This window comes from Cajanus cajan, chromosome 2, assembly GCF_000230855.2.
Source record: "Cajanus cajan strain Asha chromosome 2, NIPB_CcT2T_4, whole genome shotgun sequence".
Lineage (NCBI taxonomy): Eukaryota > Viridiplantae > Streptophyta > Magnoliopsida > Fabales > Fabaceae > Cajanus > Cajanus cajan.
Window position 1 is genome coordinate 32,536,638 of NC_138518.1, and position 10,682 is coordinate 32,547,319.

Consider the following 10,682-nt stretch of genomic DNA (forward strand, 5'->3'; position numbering starts at 1 on the left):
CAAACTTATGATCAGAACATTGACAAGAGAGCTTAGCCTAAATTACTCTTTACCTTGGTCATTGTGACCTTTGAGTGTGTCGACTTTAATAATGTCACCAGACTTAGGGTTGGAACATTAACATTAGAAGGAGGACCTAACTTATATCACTTTTTACCTTAAATATGATGACTCTAATAATACTAGAGAATTTATAATCGAAACTTTATAAATTAGTATTTTAGTATGTGCCCAATGCACATGTTAAATATTTATTATATATAACAAAATTTATAATAAATTATATATACAAATAAATATTATATTTAAATATATAAATTATATTTAAAATTTATATAACTAGATAGTTTTAAACAAATAAATTATATTGCATATTTATGATAAATAATTTATAATGCAACATAATATTTTTTATGTATTGATAATTTATTTTAAAATATTAAAATTTAATTTATAAATTTTAATTAAATATATTATTTGATATATATATATATATATATATATATATATATATATATATATAATTCTAAGAACAGCCATGACACAAACATGTGTTTTTGTTGTTGAGTACAATGACCTTCTCCAACCTATTCAATTGACAGATATGTTTACTAAATTCCTTGAGGTTTCCCGAATTAATGACTTTTGTAACAAATTCAACTCATATAACATATATGTTCAAAGTTGAGGGAGTGCTAAATATATGATTTGATGTATTTTTTTGCTTTATAAGTAGGGAAAACTTGAATTACAAAAATTAAGGATTCTATTCATTATTACCTAATATTCAAGTTTCCCTATTTATAAAAGAATAAATCATATCTACTTGTATATTTAATAATAAATAATTATGATAAATAAAAAATTTATTAGATAAGAAATTCAAAAAATTCCTAAAAACTCTTTTTATGAAGAAAAATCTTAAAAACATTCTCATTCAAGAAAAATATTTATATTTAATATATAAGAATTGATTAGAGTATAAACATTGTAATATATTTGAGGTGTTTTATGAAATTAAAAATTACTAAACTAAATTTTAGGATGAAAAATTATGAATCAAATAATTTTAGTTTAAATAACAAACCATATATATGTGAAAACATATTTAATAGAATAATTAAAATTATATTAAAAAATGTTTTCACTAAATTAATATAATAAGAGTAAGTACTAAATTTATTGAGTGACCGAAAAGTTCTAGAGTTTATATACTTTTAATTTTATTTTCAACGTACGATTTTTTTGGTACACACAAAAATAAAAGGCAAAGAAAAAACAACAAAACTTAAGAAATAGTGAGAAAATTTCCCTTATATACGACTAGAATATCATTAGGAGGAGCGAACCATGTCTGATCCTAATTCAAAAAAATGCGAGCTCCAACCGGTCAAAATATGTGCCACAACATTTGCTTCTCATAGAGAATGAATGAGCATGGGTTTGAATAAATAATATAATATTATATATTTGCTTGATTTCATAATACATTTAAATTGAATCAAATTAAATTACATTTAATTTTTTTGAGCGACAAAAAAATATATTTAATAAGACAACTAAAATTATATTAAAAAATTATTTCCACTCAAATAATAAGATAAAAGTTGGTGTTATATTTATTGAGTGAGCAAAAAAGTAAAATTTTGTATATTTTTTATTTTATTTTTAAACAAAATTTTAAACAAATATTTAGTTAATTTTTAAATAGCATTGTTTTAAACTCAGGAAAATCAATTCAAATCAAATTAAACTACAAAATTTTTATCTTTTTTTGAATTTGTTTATAATATATTTAAATCATACTTAACTTTTTATTTGATTGAAATGAATTTTAAGCTAAAATTGAACCAAATTGTATAGTGAAGGCTCTAGTTCTATAAAACTTCTTATTCTATAAATAAAACTCCTGGAACTGAGGGAGTAAGATTTAAGAGCTCTATGAATTAACAAATTGGTAATTGCTGAGTCATTAACTCTGTGATCAGCACTTTGAAATTGGAATATTGCATAACAACCGACAAGGGCATGAGTTTTACTTTTACTTTAATAGGTAATTAAAAAATACTAATTATTAATAATAAATGGGTGTAATTACACATTCATCATCATCATTAGTATTTGTTTAATAATTTCTGAAAGAGCATATGCCAAAAGAATAAATATGTGACTGACCAAGAACTTTCCACCTGTGTGGGTCTAGCCACTAACTTGCACTTCAGGAGACACAACCGTGCCAGCACCCCATCCTAGCTGACAAACCACATTAACTAATTATCTAATTGAACCACGAAAACTCATCCTTCTAATTGAAAAAAAAAAAAGAGAAATAAATAAATAGTCTAAAATTACATGATTCAAAAAAAATTCATTTTAAAAGAAATTATTCCTCATATTCCGTGTACAGAAAACTTGAATGGTATATACATTTAATGAGAAGCAATAATGGCACATTACCATAATATCCAGATTCTTCTTGAGATTTTCTAAAGTTCTTGACAGCGTAGTTTCCTGAGTTGACTATAATTACTTATTTTGGGTAATTAATCTTAAATTTAAACTCCATTAAACCTCATTAATTACAAAAGGAATTGAAACATATTTTTCTCAATAATAGGACACATTGATCATAGGCATGATTTTGAAATCATCTGAGAAAATCATGTCGCTAGTTTTTGGTTGAGTGGGGCATAGGGACTTTGGTGGAGGCATCACATTGATCAGTTGGGCACATGAGCGTTACCATATCAGTGCCCAAAAGGGTGTAATTGGAAACATGTCACACTGGCATTGGCGTGAAGAGGAGAGAGAAATTAGCGAATGTGATATATAAAAAACTAGAGAGGGTGGAAGCAAGCTGCATTATTGTATTGTATTTTGCATCAGCGATTAACAAATAATTAAAGTCAAAGGCTTTTTTCCCTGTTTCTTTGGTAGAAAAAGTGAAGGACAAATAACAGAGCAGACAGAGAGAGAGAGAGAAGGAGAGAGAGATTTCACTAAATTATACTAAAAGATTTATGTTTTTGTTTTGCTGGCTTCAAATCCATCACTGTCTATTTTGTACAGGTTTCATAACCTTGTTCTAGTTCGTATTTTTTCCCCTTTCTCGCTTGCCCTTTTTGCTTTGGTGAAAGAGAGGCCTTGAGAACAAAGTTCTCGCTTTCAAAATTGGAGCTTTTTGGTGTTTGATGTTTGATCTCTGAGCAAGAGCCTTGTTTTCTAATCTGGGTGTGTTGGTTCTGCTTTGCTGGCTCGATATGGCTGTGGAGAACCAAAGGGGCCATTTGGGGAATGAAGATGGGGGTAACGATCCTTTTCCCGTGGGTATGCGTGTTCTTGCTGTGGATGACGATCCAATTTGCCTCAAGGTGTTGGAGAATCTCCTTCGCAAATGCCAGTATCAGGGTTCGTTTCTTTTTATTTCTTTTGTTTCAGTAAAAAATCGCCTGTGCTAAACTTTGGACCATGTTGGTAGGCATGGCTTGTAAAAGATTATACTTGTGGTGAATTGACCGTATAATTCCAGTTACTTTAATGTTTTAGATGCATTGTGCATGGATACTGTGTTTGGGGGTTGTATTTATTGATCTTACCTTCTAATTTCAATTCAAAAATTGGTTTTTTGGGCAAGATTTGCAAATTCTTGCTTCTTCTAAAGTTGAAGCCTTTGGTACAAATTATAATTTGTTTTATGATTTGGTTGGCTTTGGTTATGGGGTAAATTGATCTATTTTCATTGTTTAGGATGCCTCTTACTTTGCCAAATCTCATATCTGATTTGTGGTTGTTGTTGCAGTTACTACAACTAATCAGGCAGCTGAGGCTCTGAAGATGTTGAGGGAAAACAGAAATAAGTTTGACCTTGTTATCAGTGATGTGAACATGCCTGACATGGATGGATTTAAGCTTCTTGAGTTGGTGGGACTTGAAATGGACCTACCTGTCATAAGTAAGTTCATATACTTTTTGTCTTGACATGCATTTGACCTGAGCTTTACTTATCCATAATCTAAATTTTTGTTGTATAATTGATCAGGGTAATCTCAATAAAAATTCAATTTGTGTGAATAATGTTCATTTTTTCTCCAAAATTAAGGAGTGATTTAGTCTTTGCAAGAATTAATTATTGTTGTACAAAAACTGAACTTGACTAAAATTAGTTGATTTAATCTCCCAGTATTGTGTTGAGTTGGTTTGCTGACTTAAATTACTATTTATGATGTTCAAGTGTTGTCAGCACACAGTGATACAAAGCTGGTGATGAAGGGTGTTACACATGGGGCGTGTGACTATTTGCTGAAACCTGTTCGAATGGAAGAGTTAAAGAACATATGGCAACATGTAATCCGAAGAAAGAATTCTGATGGCAAGGATCAGAATAAGAGTTCCAATGAGGAGAAAGCTCCTAATATTGCTGGGGAAGGTAGTCAAGGCCTGAGATCAGAAAACAGTGCTGACCAAAATAAAAGGCTCGGTAAAAGAAGAAAGGACCAAAGTGAGGATGAAGAAGAAGATGGGGAAGGGAATGGAGATGAGGAGGACCCCTCAGCACAGAAGAAACCTCGTGTAGTTTGGTCTGTTGAGCTGCATAGGAAATTTGTTGCTGCAGTTAATCAACTGGGCCTAGATAGTGAGTTTGCAGTTTTTAAAATATAACGCTCTTAATTTTTTTTATCGGTGCAATGTAATTTTATTTTTTTGAAATGAGTACTATTATTCCTAATCCCATGTTTATCCACCTTTTATTGCAGAGGCTGTTCCTAAGAAAATACTTGACCTGATGAATGTTGAAGGGCTTACAAGGGAAAATGTGGCAAGCCATCTTCAGGTACAAATACTTGGTTTTCTAGTTATCGTAATTATTCTATTCGGTCTTTGACAAACCATGGAATGAAAATCTTGTGAGCAAATGATTATTTTTTTGATGGAATATTATGAAAAGAGTTTGTAAATTGAATTAATAACTCTGGGAAAGTGTATAGCAATGTCAGCTATCAAAGTGTTAAGAACTTGACATACACTTGAATAATGTGCCTAGTATAATATATTAGATATTTTGTAAAAATTTCTCTCAATAAAATAGGATAGATTAAATTAAAAAATGGCTTGTTACTAATGACTAATGAAACTTTTTAAGACTTCAAACCAAAATTTCAAACACTGAGCGTAGGTTTGTTGCTGTATCAACTTTAGTTTCTGACTATTATTTAAGCAGAGATGTTCAGTAGTTTTTTTTACATTTTATTTGCATTTGTATCATATCCCTAAGCTTGCTGTCATTATGTATTGCAGAAGTATCGACTCTATCTGAAGAAGGCAGCTCAGCAAGCTAACATGGTTGCTGCATTGGGTGGTAGCGATTCTTACCTACGTATGGGTTCAATAGATGGATATGGAGATTTTTGCACCTCATCTGGAACTGGAAGGATCTCGAACTCAACATTACCGTCATATGCATCTAGTGGTATTTTTAGTAGGCTGAATTCCCCAGCTGGCTTGAACATGAGAGGAATTAGTTCTTCTGCGCTTATCCGGCCTGTTCAGTCTCAAAACATTAACAGCTCCTTAAACACGCTAGGGAATATTCCGCCGTCCATGTTTCCTGCAAACCAAAGCTCAGGTTTATTACAGGGCATTCCAACATCAATTGAGCTTAACCAATCCAAGCAAAGCAACTGTGCAACTGGAATATCGCCGTTAAACCAAGTTGATTCAAGTGGATTTACAGTTGCTTCCAGCTTCCCAGATAGCAGGGCTACTGTTAATGGTTCAAACAATTCTCTACCATGCGTCTCAAATAATCGTATAATGCTACAAGGAAATCCACAGCAAACACATAGCCCAGGAGCATTTAAAAATCAGCCTTCTGTTAGAGCGGCTTCTTTAAGTGCAGAACCTTTTGACATGGGCGTGTGTGGCTCTTCTAATTTGTTGGATTATAATCGGTGTAATGAAAACTGGCAGAGTGCAGCTCATTTGTCTAAATTTCCTGCCAATTCTTTGCCACTGTGTGATGCTTTTGGCAATGACCAACTGCCCCCCACTAGCATAAATGTTTCCAACTCAACTACTCATATCGGTAACAGTTCGGCTGATTTTTCTTCCAGAATGACAATTCCTGTTTCTTTGGACGATGCCAGAAATGAACTGCGGTGCCAAGAAGGCTTGATTGGGAATATTGTACAGCCTTCAAGCTATGCATCCCAACAAAGATGGGAAGAAAGGTTGGACTATAACCAAAGCATGAATCGTCCCTTCAACCCTGGGAACTCACATGCTTCTTCCAGTGGAGTGACAAGTTCCATGGGCCATGGTTTAAACCAGAATAATACAAATTGTAGCAATAGAATTGATGCATCTTTGGTTGGCAACCTGAATGGGGCAACCCCGTCAATCACCCGGTGCACTGAAATTGAGAAGATGTCTTCAGACATTCGACTGAAGTCAAATGAGGCCTACATTTTGGAGCAAATGAAGTCCCAAGATGGATTTATGCAGAACACTTTTAGTACCTTGGATGACCTAATGGGTGCAATGGTCAAAAGGGTATGATTAAATAGCCTACTTTTGTTTGTTCAGTTCTTAGAAAGAAACATTTTTTCAGATCTTAGAAACCAACATGTTTCTCCCCCCTGTTTTCTTTTAGATGCATTTCTGGTTGGAATGATATCATGAAACTAATGAATTGCATTTGATTGTAACAGATTTGAATTTGACTGTTGCTTTTTGATGTTTGAGTAGCTTTGGTTTCTCAGCCTAATTGTATTATCTAAAATCTACCTTTCGGAAATAATTCAAAAATTCCATATATTTTTTTACTAAGTGATGCCATTTCGCAGCTTATTTTAATACACTTGGTGCCTCTTCATTTGCAATGGAAAATCTGAAGGTTTATGCAGTTTATAAATAGTAAAGAAGATTTTATGTTGAGTCTTGTTTAACCCCTTCCTTATTTTGCTCTGGCTTGTATTAGAAAGAAAGGAATTTTAACTGTGCAACTCATTTCTGAATTAAGCTGTTACTGCTATTGGAATGAATTAATTATGCAAATCTTGGAAATTTAAGGCAAAAAATATCAATTAAGTTAACAACAGTACATGACGAATTGAGGGATTAATCATTATAAATGCTGCAGTTATAGACACAGATTCTGTGGTTATAAATATCGATTATTTTAAAAATAGAACTCTCTATCCCATTATAAGTGTCACATTTGAAAAAACAAAGTTGCAAAACAAGTGTCATGTAGGTTTTCAATGTAGTATTGATTACCTATTAGCCGTTTCTATCCATCAAAATATTCTTTTGAAAGTGGTTATTATGTTGCATCTATAATAGTAAAGAAGATTAATCACAAAGTTACTTTTGTAAAATCACTATTCTCTCATGTATTTATTGCCTTTTATTGGTCTATGGAAAACAATCTAGGACAACACTTATTATTGGTCGGAATTACTCCCACCAATTTGTCTAAATTATAGTTACCCCTCTCTTTTCTCAAGTTATGGAGACCTTTATTGTCTTTTTATTTTCACTTGAATGAAGGGTTGTATGTAAAAGCGTGTTTCCAAAACTTGGATGATTTAATAAGAAAATGTAATTTAGACAAACTAGTGCCTAAGGAGATGATATCAGGTGTTTTTAATTACACATGTTTTATATGTTGTGTTGAATTGGAAGCATCACTAATGTATCAGACTAATAAACTGATTGAGGTTATGGTAGAGGTTTTCTTTGATTGACCGGATTAGATATTGATCTAATGATATGTTCTGCTTTCTTAGTAAAATTTATCTCCCAAAGAATTTATATATATATATATATATATATATATATAAACAACTTTTGTGGTGACAGAAAATACCCTTTGTATTTATTTCATAATTTAATGCAAGACTATGATACAGGAGCAGAATGAGTTGACGTTGCTGGATGGAGAAATTGGATATGATGCCTACCCCGTTGGATCATGTAACTGATTTCTTATTCAGCGAGAATCCATGAGCTTTAAAATCGTGAAACTTGCTTCTGTCTCTGGAGCCAATTTGATTGTGTAGTTTCTTTGATGTACTTATTTTTATGTTCTGCTACTAAATTTATTTTAATTGCCAACATTTTGCTCTTTCACTAATGGACTTATTGTTAGCCATCTGATCCTTTTCGTCTTTTTTCAATCTTCTAGTGTATCCACATAAAACGTTGTCTTTGTCTTGTTAGACAAAATAATTGTGAAATGAATGTGTTTTAGTTCTTAATGCTCTTTCTCATTTTTCTTGTGTATCGATTTAATATACAAGTTATACCGTATGGTGACTGAACAGTCCGAACGTACGAGTATGTGACCGAATAGGCCGAGCGCGTACACCCGAGACTGAACCAACTGATAACCCCGAGCACGCCGACTACTCATGAAAGGGAATAGGTCAGTTTGCTCGGCCCAGACACAGATTTTCACTAGGATGATTACGGAGAGATTAATTTACATAATATTTCGGTTTAACCCCCTAATTATCCGGGGCCCAGTCCCTAATCACGGCTCAACAAGAAACACTATAAATAGACCCCCTTCGAGGTACGTACCCAACTTTTCAACTATCGCATTTATTACGCCGAGCACTTACTTGAGCGTTGGAGTGTCTTTGCAGGCACACCCCTCTCACATCGGACTACTCGGATAGGAACGAGAAGACCGAGACCCAAGATTCGACCCGCTACAACAAGGATAATTGAAGTGTGTTTCCTAACACAGGAACATTTGGCGCCCATCGTGGGGCCGAAGAGATATTTTTATCCCTTTTAAACTCTACAACTGAGACTAAGGCATGGTAGTAACGCGCAAAGGACAATCAACAACAACCCAACGGATCCCTAATCTCGAGAGCAATCCCACCATGAACAACCAAGAACGATATCCGTATGGAATGCCTCAGACCCAGTCGGAACCTGTGATACGAGAGACCCAGTCGAACACTGACCGAGCTCAGCCCGACCTCCAGGATGACATGCGCGCGCTCCGCGAAGAAATGGAAGCCATTCGAAGGCAAAGGGAGGCCGATGCCCGAGAGCTAGCCGAGCTGCGTCGACAAAATGCCGAGCTCAAGGGTCTGAATCAAACATGCATGCCGTCAACTCCTACTCTCCAAGAAGAGTCGGCATACCATGCCCCAACCGACCATGTGACCCGAACACCAGTTACCTCTCTAATTGGCAACAAGGCAAACACCAACGTTCACTCCTTAAGACACCCTTTCTCGCGAAGGATAATGGAAGCAACTCTACTGGATCATTGGAAGAGTCTTCCAATCGAAAAGTACGACGGATCCGCCGACCCTGATGAACACCTAAACGTCTTCTTGACGCAAGCAACTCTCTCCACCCAAGACGATTCGGCTTTGTGCCGAATATTCCCTACGTCGTTAAAAGGCCGAGCCCTGAGCTGGTTCACGAAGTTGCCGAGCTCTTCCATCGACTCATTTAGTGAGCTGTCATCTCAATTCACTCTCCAGTTCGCGACGAGTAAACCGTACAGGACGACCTCGTTGGCACTAGCAGGGGTCCGTCAAGAAAAGAAGGAAAGCTTAAGAAGCTTTATGGAACGCTTCAACAGGATTGCTATGGAGATCGGCGACCTTAACCCGGCCGTGGCATTGGACCGATTGACCATCGCTCTAAGGCCTGGACCTTTCGTGAACAGCTTGTGTAAGAAGCCGCCGGTTGATATGAATGATCTCCGGCGCCGAGCCGAGAAGTATATGCAAATGGAGGAACTTGCGGAGACACGGAATCAGACCAGAGCCGAAGAAAATTATAACCGAAAAGAGTCTGGCCGAGAGCAGGCGAGAAAGACGAACGCCGAGCCCCCGTATACTCGTCCACCGAGAGGACCCCGCTACACGGCATATACTCCTCTCAATGCGAGTAGAGTCAAAGTAATGGAACAGGCCCTGGCATCAGAAATACTTGCGATGCTGAAAAGGGAGAATACCCCTCCTAGAGTTGACAAAGCTAAGGCATGCCGATTCCATCGAAACAGGGGGCACTCCATCGTAGAATGCTCGGCATTGAAAGACAAGATTGAGGACCTCATCAAACAGGGTCACCTCAAAAGCTTTACCACTGTCGCCACCCGCCGAAACGGATCTTGGCATTCGCGACGATGGTTGGACTCCTTTTAATGTTTTGAAAAGTGGTGGATTGTTAGAACGACTTATTCTCAAACTGAGACCTTGTCGAACTAACAATTTTATTAAAATGGTTCACCAATCCATGTTAACCCCAAGCGGGACCCTCCATGGATTAGTGGTTTTCGCAAAAGGTAGGGTTCTTGGAGTCGCCACCAATGTTTTACTCAAAACATTGGAAAAAGGGATAAGGCAATTGATTTCATAAATCAACCTTGGTCATTACAACCAGAGTCGGGTAAGGGAGTCGGTTACGTGCGGGGAAGGTGTTAGCACCCCACAACGCCCCTTTCGGGTTCCCTATGACGGATTATTTCATAAATAACAGTGCAAAATTACTAAATTACCCCTATTTATTATAAACGATTATAAATTAAATATCTACATGATGACAAAATTAAATATGCGACAATCAGAAAGCAATAAAAGAAGGGATTTTAAGGAAAACCTCTTGAAGCGTGCTTTTATATATCTAAACAGATGTTAGGAGGCTTTTTG

At 35.5% G+C, this 10,682-nt stretch overlaps 1 protein-coding gene across 2 annotated transcripts; it reads left to right on the forward strand.

Moving 5' to 3' along the window:
• Nucleotides 1–2,790: 2,790 nt before the first annotated feature.
• LOC109805134 (two-component response regulator ORR24) lies at nt 2,791–8,258 on the forward strand. 2 transcript variants are annotated; one of them, XM_020367123.3, is made up of 6 exons: nt 2,791–3,408; nt 3,800–3,952; nt 4,232–4,633; nt 4,755–4,831; nt 5,296–6,549; nt 7,917–8,258. In XM_020367123.3, exons 1-6 carry the CDS (start codon nt 3,261–3,263, stop codon nt 7,980–7,982), a joined length of 2,100 nt encoding a protein of 699 aa, XP_020222712.1. In that variant the 5' UTR covers nt 2,791–3,260; the 3' UTR covers nt 7,983–8,258. The 2 variants fall into 2 exon arrangements, with proteins under 2 accessions (XP_020222712.1, XP_020222711.1); XM_020367122.3 differs by having other exon boundaries at nt 2,795–3,408; nt 7,911–8,258.
• The last annotated feature ends 2,424 nt before the right edge of the window (nt 8,259–10,682 follow it).